Source organism: Leucoraja erinacea, unplaced genomic scaffold, assembly GCF_028641065.1.
Source record: "Leucoraja erinacea ecotype New England unplaced genomic scaffold, Leri_hhj_1 Leri_1606S, whole genome shotgun sequence".
Lineage (NCBI taxonomy): Eukaryota > Metazoa > Chordata > Chondrichthyes > Rajiformes > Rajidae > Leucoraja > Leucoraja erinaceus.
In genome coordinates this window covers 10,000-26,294 of record NW_026575898.1, presented here as the reverse complement: position 1 = coordinate 26,294, position 16,295 = coordinate 10,000, and the positions used below count along the sequence as shown (strand labels likewise).

The 16,295-nt window shown below is 51.6% G+C and overlaps 1 protein-coding gene across 1 annotated transcript; it reads left to right on the top strand.

Moving 5' to 3' along the window:
- Nucleotides 1-1,537: 1,537 nt before the first annotated feature.
- On the top strand, nt 1,538-16,085 carry LOC129716017 (4F2 cell-surface antigen heavy chain-like; the record flags this gene model as incomplete). The annotated part of the gene is made up of 7 exons (XM_055665891.1): nt 1,538-1,692; nt 4,293-4,373; nt 5,301-5,365; nt 7,865-8,060; nt 8,582-8,710; nt 10,191-10,292; nt 13,160-16,085. Coding segments are annotated over 7 exons (1,073 nt in total), but the record flags the coding sequence as incomplete, so codon positions are not given.
- Nucleotides 16,086-16,295: the final 210 nt, after the last annotated feature.

Below are 16,295 nucleotides of genomic sequence, written 5' to 3'. Positions count from 1 at the left end.
AGAGAAGCAGGACTTGCTACTGAGTTTGATGATCGTCATGATCATACTGAATAGCTGCAGGCGCGAAGCCGAATGGCCTACCTATCCTGCACCTAGTTTTACCTATTTCTATGTTTTCTTAATTTGTTTCCCCCCCGTTGAGTTTTAAATAGCCTGATAGCTGTGGGGAGATAGCTATTACTGAACCTGGACGGTGGCAAGTCTTCAGGCCTTCCTGTACCTTCTACCTGAAGGAGCGTTAGCGCGGGAGATGAGTGTGTGGCCAGGATGATGTTGTGTGGGTCCTTGGTTGCTGGCTTGCCCTGGCCCTTTTGCGGGCAGCGACTGTGATAGATCCCTCGATGGAAGGGAGGTCAAGAGCCCGATGATGGACTGGCAGTGTTTGACTACATTTGCAGTCTTTTCCCGCTCCTGGGCGCTCAAGTTGCCGAATGCAACCGACCAGCATGCTCTCTCTACGGTGCACCTGTAGAAGTTCGACAGAGTGCAGGAGGAGGCCACTCGGCCCTTCGAGCCAGCACTGGTTGCAATAGATGCCGGCAGTGGCAGCAGAATTCGCTCAGGATACTCCCAGCTTTAGGCCCCACGACGTGAACGCTTCTGCCACGGGGCCGAGGAGGAGGAGAGAGGGAGGAGGGGAAGGTGGAGCAGAGAGAGGGAGGAGGGGAAGGTGGAGCAGAGAGGAGGAGGTGGAGAGAGAGGAGGGGAAGGTGGAGCAGAGAGGAGGAGGTGGAGAGAGAGGAGGGGAAGGTGGAGCAGAGAGGAGGGGAAGGTGGAGCAGAGAGGAGGAGGTGGAGAGAGAGGAGGGGAAGGTGACGCAGAGAGGAGGAGGTGGAGAGAGAGGAGGGGAAGGTGGAGCAGAGAGGAGGAGGTGGAGAGAGAGGAGGGGAAGGTGGAGCAGAGAGGAGGAGGTGGAGAGAGAGGAGGGGAAGGTGGAGCAGAGAGGAGGGGAAGGTGGAGCAGAGAGGAGGAGGTGGAGAGAGAGGAGGGGAAGGTGACGGCAGAGAGAGGAGGAGGTGGAGAGGGAGGGAGGGGAAGGTGGAGCAGAGAGGAGAAGAGGGAGAGGGAGGTGGCGAAGGTGTAGGCGAGAGGAGGAGGGGGCGAGAGAGGAGGGGAAGGTGGCGCAGAGAGGAGGAGGTGGAGAGAGAGGAGGGGAAGGTGGAGCAGAGAGGAGGAGGTGGAGAGAGAGGGGGGGAAGGTGGAGCAGAGAGGAGGAGGTGGAGAGAGAGATGGAGAAGGTGAAGTGGAGAGGAGGAGGTGGAGAGAGAGGAGGGGAAGGTGGAGCAGAGGAGGAGGAGGGGGTGAAGAGAGAGAGGGGAAGGTGATGTGGAGAGGAGGAAAGAGGATTGAGAAGGGGAAGGGTATAGAGGGAGGGAGGGGGGGAGAGGGGGGAAGGCAGGGCAGGGTGAGGGGGGTAGAGAGGGAGGAGGATAGCGGGGGGTACAGAGGGGGGGAGTGGGGAGGAGAGAGGAGGAGGAGGGGTGGGGGTAGAGTAGAGAAAGGGCAGGATTGGGAGGGAGTGGGGGGGGGGGGGTAGAGGCCTCACTCATTTTCTCCACTATTCACCCCTCCACCCTCTCCATCCCAACAGGCATCAAGGTGATCCTGGACTTGACTCCCAACTACCTGGGAAAACAGGAATGGTTTGGGATTAACTTCAACGGGACCGACGGAGACCAGGACGTGTTGCGGGTACGTCCTTGTGGAGCAGCCCAGACCTGCCGTACGGTGGCGCAGCGGGTAGTAGCGCCAGAGACCCGGGTTCCATCCCGACTACGGGCGCCCCCTCCGTACGGAGTTTGTACCTTCTCCCCGTGACCTGCGTGGGTTTTCTCCGGGCGCTCCGGTTTCCTCCCACACTCCTAGACTTGTAGGTTAATCGACTTGGTGCAATTGTAAATTGTCAAGATTATTAAGGGTTTGGACACGCTAGAGGCGGAAAACATGTTCCCGATGTTGGGGGAGTCCAGAACCAGGGGCCACACACACACACACAGTTTAAGAATAAGGGGTCGGCCATTTAGAACAGAGACGAGGAAACACTTTTTCTCACAGAGAGTTGTGAGTCTGTGGAATTCTCTGCCTCAGAGGGCAGTGGAGGCCGGTTCTCTGGATGCTTTCAAGAGAGAGTTAGATAGGGCTCTTAAAGATCGCTGGCCGGCATGGATTCGGTGGGCTGGAGGGCCTGTTTCCACGCTGAATCCTTAAACTAGACTCGAACTAATGTTTCCGAGTCCAAATGTAGTCTGACCAAAGTCCCAAAGCTGCAGTAAGACTTCCTGACCCTTGTACTCTTGAACTCTTGCTATTGACAGAGTGCAGCGTAGGTTTACAAGGTTATTTCCCGGGATGGCGGGGCTGTCATATGCTGAGAGAATGGAGCGGCTGGGCTTGTACACTCTGTGGAGTTTAGAAGGATGAGGGGATCTCATTGAAACATGTAAGATTATTAAGGGTTTGGACACGCTAGAGGCAGGAAACATGTTCCCGATGTTGGGGGAGTCCAGAACCAGGGGCCACACACACACACACAGTTTAAGAATAAGGGGTCGGCCATTTAGAACGGAGACGAGGAAACACTATTTCTCACAGAGAGTTGTGAGTCTGTGGAATTCTCTGCCTCAGAGGGCGGTGGAGGCCGGTTCTCTGGATGCTTTCAAGGGAGAGCTAGATAGGGCTCTTAAAGATAGCAAAAGGATTTGAGTATAGGAGCAGGGAGGTTCTACTGCAGTTGTACAGGGTCTTGGTGAGACCACACTTGGAGTATTGTGTACAGTTTTGGTCTCCTAATCTGAGGAAAGACATTCTTGCCATAGAGGGAGTACAGAGAAGGTTCACCAGACTGATTCCTGGGATGTCAGGACTTTCATATGAAGAAAGACTGGATAGACTCTGCTTGTACTCGCTAGAATTTAGAAGATTAAGGGGGGATCTTATAGAAACTTACAAAATTCTTAAGGGGTTGGACAGGCTAGATGCAGGAAGATTGTTCCCGATGTTGGGGAAGTCCAGAACAAGGGGTCACAGTTTAAGGATAAGGGGGAAATCTTTTAGGACCAAGATGAGGAAAATATTTTTCACACAGAGAGTGGTGAATCTCTGGAATTCTCTCTCGCAGAAGGTAGTTGAGGCCCAGTTCATTGACTATATTTAAGAGGGAGTTAGATGTGGCCCTTGTGGCTAAAGGGATCAAGGGGTATGGAGAGAAGGCAGGTACGGGATACTGAGTTGGATGATCAGCCATGATCATATTGAATGGCGGTGCAGGCTCGAAGGGCCGAATGGCCTACTCCTGTACCTATTTTCTATGTTTCTATAGCGGAGTCGGGATATGGGGAGAAGGCAGGAATGGGGTAGTGAGCGTGGATGATCAGCCAATCTGTGGAATTCTCTGCCTCAGAGGGCGGTTCTCTGGATACATTCAAGAGGACTTTGGACTCCCCACGTCTTTGGAGAGCGCAAAAACTCCATACAGACAGTACCCGTTGTCGGGATTGAAGGAAATTGTGGCCTGTGCTTGTGCTGTGCTTTTCTATTTTCTTGGCTAACGTGCAGTTTTTATTACAAATCACCAGCAGCCATTTTACATGCAGCTGTAGAAACGTTTAGCTGAATGGTTGCCATGTGCTCTCTGGTACTTCCTGCTGGTCACAGCTTGCCACTGCACCCTGGCTGTTCACCATAGACAAGATGGACACAAAAATGTCAGCGTAACTCTGCATCATCTCTCAAGGGTCTCGACCCGGCAATGTCACCCCTTCCTTCTCCTCCAGAGATGCTGCCTGTCCCGCTGAGTTACTCCAGCATTCTGTGTCCAGGATAGGCAATAAATGTAGGAATAGGCCATTCGGCCCTTCGAACCAGCACCGACCGCCATTCAATGTGATCATGGCTGATCATCCCCAATCAGTTCCTGCCTTCTCCCCATATCCCCTGACTCCGCTATCTTCAAGAGCCCTATCTAGCTCTCTCTTGAATGTACCGGCCTCCACCGCCCTCTGAGGCAGAGAATTCCACAGATTCACCACTCTCTGTGTGGAAAAAATGTTTCCTCGTCTCCGTTCTAAATGGCCGACCCCTTATTCTTAAACTGTGGCCCCTGGTTCTGGACTCCCCACTCCCTCTCCAGCTGCCCGATCATGTCTTCGAGATGGTCCATCGATGCCTGCCAGCTCGTCCACATGTCCTGCCACTAAAGCCTATGACCTTGTGACGAGCGGCCATTTTGCCGTGCACCGTATATTGTGACTGCACAAAGTGACGGCTCTCTGTGTGTGTGTTTTCTCTCACAGGAGAAGGAAGCGTTTCATTTCTGGCTGCAGAAGGGCGTGGACGGGCTGCAGCTAGGAGGGATCGAGCAAGTCCTCGCTTCTGTGAGTATCCCTCAACCCAACCCCCTCTCTCCACCTCCTTGGGACAGCGCGGAAACAAGGCCCCTTTGGCCCACTGAGTCCCTGCCGACCACGACTGCCCCCCGCTATCCTACACACACACACGCGCGCACGCACACACGCACACACATACATGCGCACACTCACACACACACACACGCGCACACAACACACACACACACACCACACACACACATATACGCGCGCGCACCCACACACATATACGCGCACACACACATACATGCGCACACTCACACGCGCACACACATACACACACGCGCACACACACACACACATACACATACGCGCACACACACATACGCACGCACACGCACGCACACACATACACACACGCACGCATGCACACACACACACAAACACATGCACGCACACACACATGCACGCACACACAGACACACACGCGCACACACACACACACACACACACGCACACACACACACGCACACACACACACACACCGCACGCACACACACACGCACACACGCACACACACACGCGCACGCACACACACACACACACACACACGCGCGCACACACATACACACGCGCACACAGCACACGCACACTGGGGATGATTTAAATTTTTTTTTTACCGAAGCCAATTAACCTACAAACCCGCACGTCCTTGTGTGTGGGAGGAAACCGGAGCACCCATAGAAACAGAAACATAGGTCACATAGAAACATAGAAAATAGTTGCAAGAATAGGCCATTCGGACCTTCAAGCCTGCACCGCCATTCAATGTGGTGTGATTGCCGGTTGGCGCGGGCTCGGTGTGCAGGGGGACCTGTTTTTTCGCGCTGTATCTCTCTCTAATATCCTTTGGTGTGCTTGGGGCCGGTGGTGAGGAGCGGACATGCGGGACTGATGGACTGTTTGTGTTTGCAGACTCCCAGTCGGTTCCTGGAGTGGCAGAACTTGACGAGAAACTACTCTGCGGACTCAAAGGAGAGGTGAGAGCAAATAATGATAGGCCCCGGATAGAGTGGATGTGGAGAGGATGTTTCCACAGGTGGGAGAGTCTAGGACTAGAGAGCACAGCCTCGGAATTAAAGGACGCTCTTTTAGAAGGGAGGTGAGGAGAAACTTCTTTAGTCAGAGGGTGGTGAATCTGTGGAATTATTTGCCACAGAACGCTGTGGAGGCCTAGTCAGTATATGTAAGGCAGAGATAGATAGATTTTTACGGCAGAGATGGATTTTTGATTAGTACGGGTGTCAGAGGATATGGGGAGAAGGCAGGAGAATGGGGTTAGGAGGGAGAGATAGATCAGCCAAGATTGAATGGCAGAGTAGACTTGATGGGCTGAATGGCCCAATTTCCCCTAATGGCAGCGATAGACAAATTCTTGATAAGAACTGGTGTCAGGGGTTATGGGGAGAAGGCAGGAAAACATTTTTCACACAGAGAGTGGTGAGTCTGTGGAATTCTCTGCCACATAAGGTAGTTAAGGCCACAATTCAGAAGATTGAGGGGGGATCTTATAGAAACTTACAAAATTCTTAAGGGGTTGGACAGGCTAGATGCAGGAAGATTATTCCCGATCAGATTCAGATTCAATTTTAATTGTCATTGTCAGTGTACAGTACAGAGACAACGAAATGCATTACAACGAAATGATGTTGGGGAAGTCCAGAACTAGGGGTCACACAGTTTAAGGATAAGAGGGAAATCTTTTAGGACCGAGATGAGAAAATCATTTTTTACACAGAGAGTGGTGAATCTGTGGAATTCTCTGCCACAGAAGGTAGTTGAGGCCACACAGTTCATTGGCTATATTTAAGAGGGAGTTAGATGTGGCCCTTGGGGTTAAAGGGATCAGGGGGTATGGAGAGAAGGCAGGTACAGGATACTGAGTTGGATGATCTGCCCTGATCATATTGAATGGCGGTGCAGGCTCGAAGGGCCGAATGGCCTCTACTCCTGCACCTATTTTCTATGTTTCTATGAAATTGGGTTTGGAGGCAGAGATCAGCCATGATTGTGGATAGAGTAGACTGGATGGGCCGAATGGCCTAATTCTGCCCCTCAGAACTTGTGAATTTGTGGGTCAGGCAGCATCTCTGGAGAGAAAGGAATAGGCGACGTTTCGGGTCGAGACTCTTCTTGCAAGGCTAGTTAGCACGCAACAAAAGCCTCAGATCCAGCTCTCCATCTCGTATTGTTTGTGTGGTTCTGTAACGCCTAACTTGTGCACCCGCTAACCACCCGCCCTTGCTAGCCTGCGATGTATTTGCTCTCCTTCATACTCCGCTTAATCAGCCTACAACCCAGCGGTATAGAAACATAGAAACTAGGTGCAGGAGTAGGCCATTCGGCCCTTCGAGCCTGCACCGCCATTCAATATGATCATGGCTGATCATCCAACTCAGTATCCCGTACCTGCCTTCTCTCCATACCCCCTGATCCCCCTAGCCACAAGGGCCACATCTAACTCCCTCTTAAATATAGCCAATGAACTGTGGCCTCGACTACCCTCTGTGGCAGAGAGTTCCAGAGATTCACCACTCTCTGTATGATTCACGATCTCTCTAACTACAAGTAACCCTCTCTCTCCGTCCCGTCCCTCCCCCATCCAAGTCGTTGTACCAGCTTCAAAGGCGTCGTGTTGAGTTTCATTGTCTGCAACTTGTCTTCACCCCAGCCCACCGCTAACAATGGCCCCTTTCCTTTATCATCCTAACTTTTTTTTAAAAGCACATCTTTCGTTCTTTTGTTCTCCATCCCTCGACGTCGCCCTCCACATCTCCCGTTTCCCTCTCCCCTGACATCATTCTGAAGAAGGGTCTCGACCCGAAACGTCGCCCGTTCCTTCTCTCCAGAGATGCTGCCTGTCCCGCTGAGTTACTCCAGCATTTAGTGTCTGTTTCTCCGTGTAAACCAGCATCTGCAGTTCCTTCCTTCGCCTTCCCTCCAGCGACGACCTGCTGACCTTTGCTCCCGTCTCCTGTGCCGAACTCTGACCTTTGCTCCCGTCTCCAGCACCAACCTCTGACCTTTGCTCCCATCTCCTGCGCTGACCTTTGCTCTTGTCTCCCGCACCGACCTCTGATCTTTGCTCCTGTGCCGATCTCTGACCTTTGCTCCCGTCTCCAGCGCCGACCTCTGACCTTTGCTCCCATCTCCTGCGCTGACCTTTGCTCTTGTGTACCGCACCGACCTCTGATCTTTGCTCCTGCGCTGACCTCTAACCTTTGCTCCCGTCTCCTGTGCCGACCTTTAACCTTTTCTCCCATCTCCTGCGCTGACCTTTGCTCTTGTGTACCGCACCGACCTCTGATCTTTGCTCCTGCGCTGACCTCTAACCTTTGCTCCCGTCTCCTGCGCCGATCTCTGACCTTTGCTCCCGTCTCCTGCGCCGACCTCTGACCTTTGCGCCCGTCTCCTGCGCCGACCTCTGACCTTTGCGCCCGTCTCCTGTGCCGGCCTCTGACCTTTGCTCCCACCTCCAGGGTCCTCATCGGGGCCACGGGAGTGACCGAGCTGCAGGAGATCGTCCGGCAGCAGAACATCTCGGACGCCGACCTGTTGTCCAGCGGGTACCTGCGCCACGTCCTCGAGGCCCCACCGCCGCTCTCGTCTAGCTCCGTCTGGAGGAGCCTGGACGCCTACATCACGGGCATCGGCAAATCCTGGCCCTGCTGGGGGGTAGGTGACCAAAAACCCCCACCCCCCCCTCGCGTTGGCGTGGAGAGAAGGAATGGGCGACGTTTCGGGTCGAGACTCCTCAGGGAAGTGGGTTGGACAGAGATAAAATGGTGGGAGAACTGGGAAGGGGAGGGGGGTGGGGAGAGAGAGGGAAAGCAAGGGCTATATGTAGACGTCCATGTTCATACCGCTGGGAGGTAAAATATGAGGCGCTGCTCCGCCAATTTGCGCTGGGCCTCACTCTGACAGTGGAGGAGGCCCAGGACAGAAAGGTCATAGAAACATAGACAATAGGTGCAGGAGTAGAGGCCATTCGGCCCTTCGAGCCTGCACCATTCGCCATTCAATATGATCATGGCTGATCATCCAACTCAGTATCCCGTACCTGCCTTCTCTCCATACCCCCTAGGTCAGTGTGGGAATGGGAGGGGGAGTTGAAGTGCTCGGGTAGGGTGAGGCGGGCGTGTTCGGCGAAACGATCGCGGGAGAATAAACTGAACCGCCCTTTGAACCGATTGCAGATGGGAGGATCGTACCACATGGCGAGCTTGGACTCGAACCTGGCCGGCCTGCTGCCGGTGATGCTCTACACTCTCCCCGGCACCCCATTCATCTACTACGGCGATGAGATTGGGCTGCAGCCTGCAATGGTATGTACCCCACTCCCCTCCCCTCCCCACCCGCTCACCCCCTCTACTCCCCTCTCCCATCACACAATCGAACCTCCCTTCCATTGACTCCATCCACACCTCACGCTGCCCCAGGCAAGGCCAGCAGCAGCAGTGAATCCCACAGATTCACCACCCTCTGTCGAAAGAAATTCCTCCTCATCTCATAGAAACATAGAAAATAGGTGCAGGAGTAGAGGCTATTCGGCCCTTCGAGCCTGCACCGCCATTCGATATGATCATGGCTGATCATCCAACTCAGTATCCCGTCCCTGCCTTCTCTCCATACCCCCTGTTCCCTTTAGCCACAAGGGCCACATCTAACTCCCTCTTAAATATAGCCAATGAACTGTGTGGCCTCAACTACCTTCTGCGGGAGAGAATTCCACAGATTCACCACTCTCTGTGTGAAAAAGGTTTTCCTCATCTCGGTCCTAAAAGAATTCCCCCTTATCCTTAAACTATGACCCCTTGTTCTGGACTTCCCCAACATCAGGAACAATCTTCCTGCATCTAGCCTGTCCAACCCCTTAATTATTTTGTAAGTTTCTATAAGATCCCCCTCAATCTTCTAAATTCTAGCGAGTACAAGCCGAGTCTATCCAGTCTTTCTTCATATGAAAGTCCTGCCATCCCAGGAATCAGTCTGGTGAACCTTCTCTGTACTCCCTCTACGGCAAGAATGTCTTTCCTCAGATTAGGAGACCAAAACTGTATGCAATACTCCAGGTGTGGTCTCATCAAGACCCTGTACAACTGCAGTAGAACCTCCCTGCTCCTATACTCAAATCCTTTTGCTATGAATGCTAACATTTCTCCTTTCTAAAGGAACGTTCTCTAATTCCGAGGCTGTGATCTCTGGTCCTAGACTCTCCCACTAGTGGAAACATCCTCTCCACATCCACTCTATCCGGGCCTTTCACTATAACGGCCCGAAACGTCACCTATTCCTTCGCTCCATAGATGCTGCCTCACCCGCTGAGTTTCTCCAGCATTTTTATCTACCTTCTATTTTTCCAGCATCTGCAGTTCCTTCGTAAACAAGAATCTATCTATCTATCTCTGCCTTAAAATATATCCACTGACTTGTGGCCTCCACAGCCTCATGTGGCAATGAATTCCACAGATTCACCACCCTCTGACTAAAGAAATTCCTCATCTCCTTCCTAAAGGAACGCCTGGTCCTAGACTCTCCCATAGCTCATCATACGCTAACCCACTCGTTCCTGGAATCATTCTCAATAGACAATAGGTGCAGGAAGGAGTAGGCCATTCGGCCCTTCCAGCCAGCACCGCCCTTCAACGTGATCATGGCTGATCATCCACACCTGATGGGCTGAATGGCCTAATTCTGCTCCTAGCACTTACAAATGAAGAATCTCGCTGTACCAAGTACAGGTGGCAATACTGCATTGATTGATGGATCTCTGAGCCCCCTCTCCCTCTCCCTCTGTCCCTGCAGCCCAACCAGGATCCCTGGATGATGTGGAACTCGTCGGAGAATGCCGGCTTCACCTCTAAAAGCTTTAACATGGGCAAACCCAGCCTGAACGAGACTGTGGAGGTGAGTGTGTCTGTCGGGCATAGATAGAGAGAGAGAGAGAGATGTGGAGATGTGGAGAGCGTCGTGCCGTGATGTTCCCTAGCGTACCATCTCGACCCACCGAGTCCGCGCCGACCAGTGATCTCCCCGTACACTAGTTTAGATTAGAGATACAGCATGTAATGGCCTGTTTCCGTGCTGTGTCTCTAATCTAAACAATAGACTATCGGTGCAGGAGTAGACGCCATTCAGCCCTTCGAGCCTGCACCGCCATTCAATATGATCATCCAACTCAGTATCCTGTACCTGCCTTCTCTCCATACCCCCTGATCCCTTTAGCCACAAGATCATCCCCAATCAGTACCCCGTTCCTGCCTCCTCCCCTGACTCCGCTATCTTTAAGAGCCCTATCTAGCTCTCTCTTGAAAGTATCCAGAGAACCGGCCTCTGTGGCAGAGAATTCCACAGATTCACAACTCGCCTGTGAGAAAAAGTGTTTCCTCGTCTCCGTTCTAAATGGCCGACCCCTTATTCTTAAACTGTGTGTGTGTGTGTGTGTGTGGCCTCTGGTTCTGGACTCCCCCAACATCGGGAACATGTTTCCTGCCTCTAGCGTGTCCAAACCCTTAATCTTCTTATTGCGTATGGCATGCACAGACTAAAGTTGTAGGACAACTTGTTCGATTTGATCTTATTTGATTGTGCACGCCGGGTTGATTGCATTCGTCGAAACAGGACGGACCACGTGAAGGTTGCAGTCTCCCACCCCCCCTGAACCCTTAATAATCTGATATGTTTCAATGAGATTCCCTCTCATCCTTCTAAACTCCAGAGTGTACAAGCCCAGCCGCTCCATTCTCTCAGCATCGAATCCTTCAAAACTCCAGCGAGCTCAGTCAAACACTAATCGCATGTTAACTAACTCATTAGAAACATAGAAAATAGGTGCAGGAGTAGGCCATTCGGTCCTTCGAGCCTGCACCGCCATTCAATATGATCATGGCTGATCATCCAACTCAGTATCCCGCACCTGCCTTCTCTCCATACCCCCTGATCCCCTTAGCCACAAGGGCCACATCTAACTCCCTCTTAAATATAGCCAATGAACTGTGGCCTCCACTACCCTCTGTGGCAGAGATTTCCAGAGATTCACCACTCTCTGTGTGAAAAAAAGTTCTTCTCATCTCGGTTTTTAAAGGATTTCCCCCTTATCCTTAAGCTGTGACCCCTTGTCCTGGACTTCCCCAACATCGGGAACAATCTTCCTGCATCTAGCCTGTCGACCCCTTAAGAATTTTGTAAGTTTCTATAAGATCCCCTCTCAATCTCCTAAATTCTAGAGAGTATAAACCAAGTCTATCCAGTCTTTCTTCATAAGACAGCTGTGACATCCCAGGAATCAGTCTGGTGAACCATCTCTGCACTCCCTCTATGGCAATAATGTCCTTCCTCAGATTTGGAGACCAAAACTGTACGCAATACTCCAGGTGTGGTCTCACCAAGACCCTGTACAACTGCAGTAGAACCTCCCTGCTCCTATACTCAAATCCTATTGCTATGAATGTTAACATACCATTCGCTTTCTTCACTGCCTGCTGCACCTGCATGCCTACTTTCAATGACTGGTGTACCATGACACCCAGGTCTTGTTGCATCTCCCCTTTTCCTAGTCGGCCACCATTTAGATAATAGTCTGCTTTCCTGTTTTTGCCACCAAATGGATAACCTCACATTTATCCACATTATACTGCATCTGGGGCTACGGGGCCCAAAACTGCTCACAATGTTCCAAATGCGGCCTAGTCTAGTCCAGCTCCGTATAGAGCCTCAGCGTTACAACCCTGTTTTTGTATTCGAGTCCTCTCGAAATAAATGCTAGCATTGAGTTTACCTTCCTTACCACTGATTCGACTTGTAGATTAACTGTTTGGGAATCCTGCACCAGCGCTCCCAAGTCCCTTAGCCCCTCCGATTTCTGGATTCTCTCCCCATTCAGAAAATAGTCCACGGCCTCACCCAGACCCTGTATTCCTGGGATTGTTGCGGCAGACAGTTATCGGGTGGAGTTGTTGGCACAGACTCCATATAACCATATAACAATTACAGCACGGAAACAGGCCATCTCGACCCTTCTAGTCCGTGCCGAACACATAATCTCCCCTAGTCCCATATACCTGCGCTCAGACCATAACCCTCCATTCCCTTCCCGTCCATATAACTATCCAATTTATTTTTAAATGATAAAAACGAACCTGCCTCCACCACCTTCACTGGAAGCTCATTCCACACAGCTACCACTCTCTGAGTAAAGAAGTTCCACCTCATGTTACCCCTAAACTTCAGTCCCTTAATTCTCATGTCATGTCCCCTTGTTTGAATCTTCCCTACTCTCAGTGGGAAAAGCTTTTCCACGTCAACTCTGTCTATCCCTCTCATCATTTTAAAAACCTCTATCAAGTCCCCCCTTAACCTTCTGCGCTCCAAAGAATAAAGCCCTAACTTGTTCAACCTTTCTCTGTAACTTAGTTGCTGAAACCCAGGCAACATTCTAGTAAATCTCCTCTGTACTCTCTCTATTTTGTTGACATCCTTCCTATAATTAGGCGACCAAAATTGTACACCATACTCCAGAATTGGCCTCACCAATGCCTTGTACAATTTTAACATTACATCCCAACTTCTATACTCAATGCTCTGATTTATAAAGGCCAGCACACCGAAAGCTTTCTTTACCACCCTATCTACATGAGATTCCACTTTCAGGGAACTGTGCACAGTTGTTCCCAGATCCCTCTGTTCACCTACATTCTTCAATTCCCTACCATTTACCATGTACGTCCTATTCGTGACGTGGTGTGTTTTATATTTGTTCCCCCCCCCACCCTCAGGGCCAGAAGGCGGATGGGACCTCGCGCCTGTCCCTGTTCAAGAAGCTGGGCCTGCTGAAGGTGAAGGAGCGCTCCCTGCAGTTCGGAGAGGCCTACTCAGTGCTCCTGGCGGACGGCGTGCTGGCCTACGTGCGTTCCTGGGACCAGAGCGATCGTTTCCTGGTGCTCCTCAACTTCGGCCAGGAGCCCGCCACCACCTCCATGGCCGGCCTAGCCGACATGCCGGCCAAAGCCACAGTGGAGGTCAGCTCGCTGGGCACCAGGCCCAACCACGAGATCGATCTCCACGACATCAAACTGGCCGCGGGAGAGGGGCTGGTGCTCAAGTTCCCCTTCGTCGCGTGAGGGGGGGAGAGAGGGCCGACCATCTTTCACGCACGTTCACATTCCACCTCTTTTAACAAAACGCCAATTTATTTTTTCCTCCGCTCGTATTCTCGCTGTGTTTCTCTCCTCCTCCCTGCCCGGGCCCTCAGCGGTTTCTCAATCTCCTTGGCCCCTCTCGATGGCCAAATAGAGTCACAGAGCCTAGAAAATGGCCGCCATAGTCCCAATGTTCCATGACCACTCCGATGACCAAATAGAGACACAGAGCACAGAAAATGGCCGCCATAGGCCCAACTTGTTCTTGCCCACTCCAATGGCCAAATAGAGTCACAGAACACAGAAAATGGCCGCCTTAGGCCCAATGTTCCATGCCCACTCTGATGGCCAAATAGTCACAGAGCACATAAAATGGCCGCCTTAGGCCCAACTTGTTCTTGCCCACTCCAATGGCCAAATAGAGTCACAGAGCACAGAAAATGGCCGCCTTAGGCCCACCCTGTTCCGTGCCTGTCGATTAGTGTCACCCATACCGAGTCAGGTTCATATCCCAACTTCAGACACCTTCATGTTGAATTGACTGCGCCTCACACAAAGTGACCGGAATCCAAAGTCTCTTATTAGCAATTCGGCGTAGGTAACTTCATTTCAATGTACAGCACATCAAGGGAGAGAGAGGAAGAGAGCTTTTTTATTAAACTTGTAGACAGAGCCACGGTGGGGAGTCACAGTATGAGTGACATTAATCTACAATGCCCACCTCGATGGCCAAATGGAGTCAAATAGCCCAGAAAATTGGCCTCCCTTTGGCCCAATTTGTTCCATGCCCACCTCGATGGTCATATTGGGTCGTCTAGCCCAGAAAATGGCCCCCCTTTGGCCCAACTTGTTCCATGCCCACCTCGATGGGCATATTGGGTCGTATAGCCCAGAAAATGGCCCCCCCCTTTGGCTCAAGCTACCCACCGCTAGCCAAAGTAGGCCCCAACCCCCCTCTCATCGCCTTGATACGGTCACCATCTTTACAATGGAGGGAAAGTTGCTGGCTCGAAGGGCCGAATGGCCTACTCCTGCACCTATTGTCTATTGAGGTGAGATCTGAAGTGAGCTGGAATTCAGGAGCGGTTCTGCTCATAAGATGACATTAAAATCCCGCTTGGGATTAGAACTTGGGGGTTGTCAAGGCAACACGGAGACGGTGCGATTTGTCCCTGCCGACTTTAAGATGGTCATAGAGTCATCCAGCACGGAAACGGGGGCCCTTTGGCCCATCTTGTTCCTCGCCGACCAAAATAGTCATGCATGCTGCAAGCTGCAAGGAAAGGGGGCCCTTCGGCCCATCTTGTTCCATGCTGCCCTCGATGGTCGTAGTGTTCAAGAAGGAACTGCAGATGCTGGAACAATCGAAGGTGGGCAAAAAATGCTGGAGGAACTCAGCGGGTGAGGCAGCATCTATGGAGAGAAGGGATGGGCGACGTTTCGGGTCGAGACCCATTCCTTCGCTCCATAGATGCTGCCTCACCCGCTGAGTTTCTCCAGCATTTTTGTCCAGCTGAGATAGACACATAGCATAGATACTACCCCCTTTGGCTCGACCTAACCCATGCTGACCAAGGTAGTCGTACAAACAGGCCCTTCGGCCCAACTCATCCATGCTGTCCAAGATGGTCATGAGTCGCTCTGCACAGCAACGGGGGAAGGAATAGTCTTTGACTGGATAGCACGCAGAAAAAAAACGTTCTTCAGCACACGTGACAATCATAAGACAAATAAAACGTACAAGTTTGTGGGTTAATTGGCTTCGGTAAATGCAAATTGCCCCTAATATGTGGGACAACGCATATGTACGGGGAGATCGCTGGTGGTCGTGGGCAGAAGGGCCTGTTTCCGCGCTGTATCTCTAGTCTAAACTAGTATACGGGGTGATCGCAGGTCGGCATGGACTAGGTGGGCCGAAGGGCCTGTTTTCCTGCTGTGTCTCTAGTCTAAACTAGTATACGGGGTGATCGCAGGTCGGCACGGGCTTGGTGGGCCCAAGGGCCTGTTTCCCTGCTGTATCTCTAGTCTAAACTAGTATACAGGGTGATCGCAGGTCGGCACGGACTAGATGGGCCCAAGGGCCTGTTTCCGCGCTGTATCTAAAGTATAAAGACATCCCTTCCTGCACCCGCTGACCAAAGTCTCCTGGTCCGACTCCAGCCCCCCCCCTAGTTTCAGTTTAAGTCATCCTTGGATTGAATGGATCCTGAAACGTTAACTGTTCTCTCCTGAGATGCTGCCAGCGGCCATTTTGCGGGATTCTTTTAGTCCGTAAACCCAGATTTGACTTTGACCTGTAGCTTGTAAAACGACGTCTCAAGCTGATCTCATTGTCCCAGCCCCTCCCTGCCTGCCAGTGTGAGTTGCCAAAATCCACCTTTGAGGAACACGCGCGCGTTCTAACCTCTGCCATTTTTACAGCTGTCTCCGGATTACCTTTTAGTCGTTAACTGAATGTCTGCCTTTTGGCCTCGAGGTATTTTTGAAACATTTTTCGTATTTTTCCACATTTTTTAATTTCAAAACCTTGTGTTTGAATTAAAAGCCAATTGTGAAAGCAGAATTTTGAAATGAGATCTGGAGTCTTTTGTGTGAAATGCAGCACAGGAACAGGCCCTTCGGCCCACCATGTCCGTGCTAGACACGACACCCTAGTAAGATTGATCATAGGTACACAAAATTGCTGGAGAAACTCAGCGGGTGCAGCAGCATCTATGGAGCAAAGGAAATGGGCGATGTTTTGGGCCGAAACCCTTCTTCAGACTGATGGGGG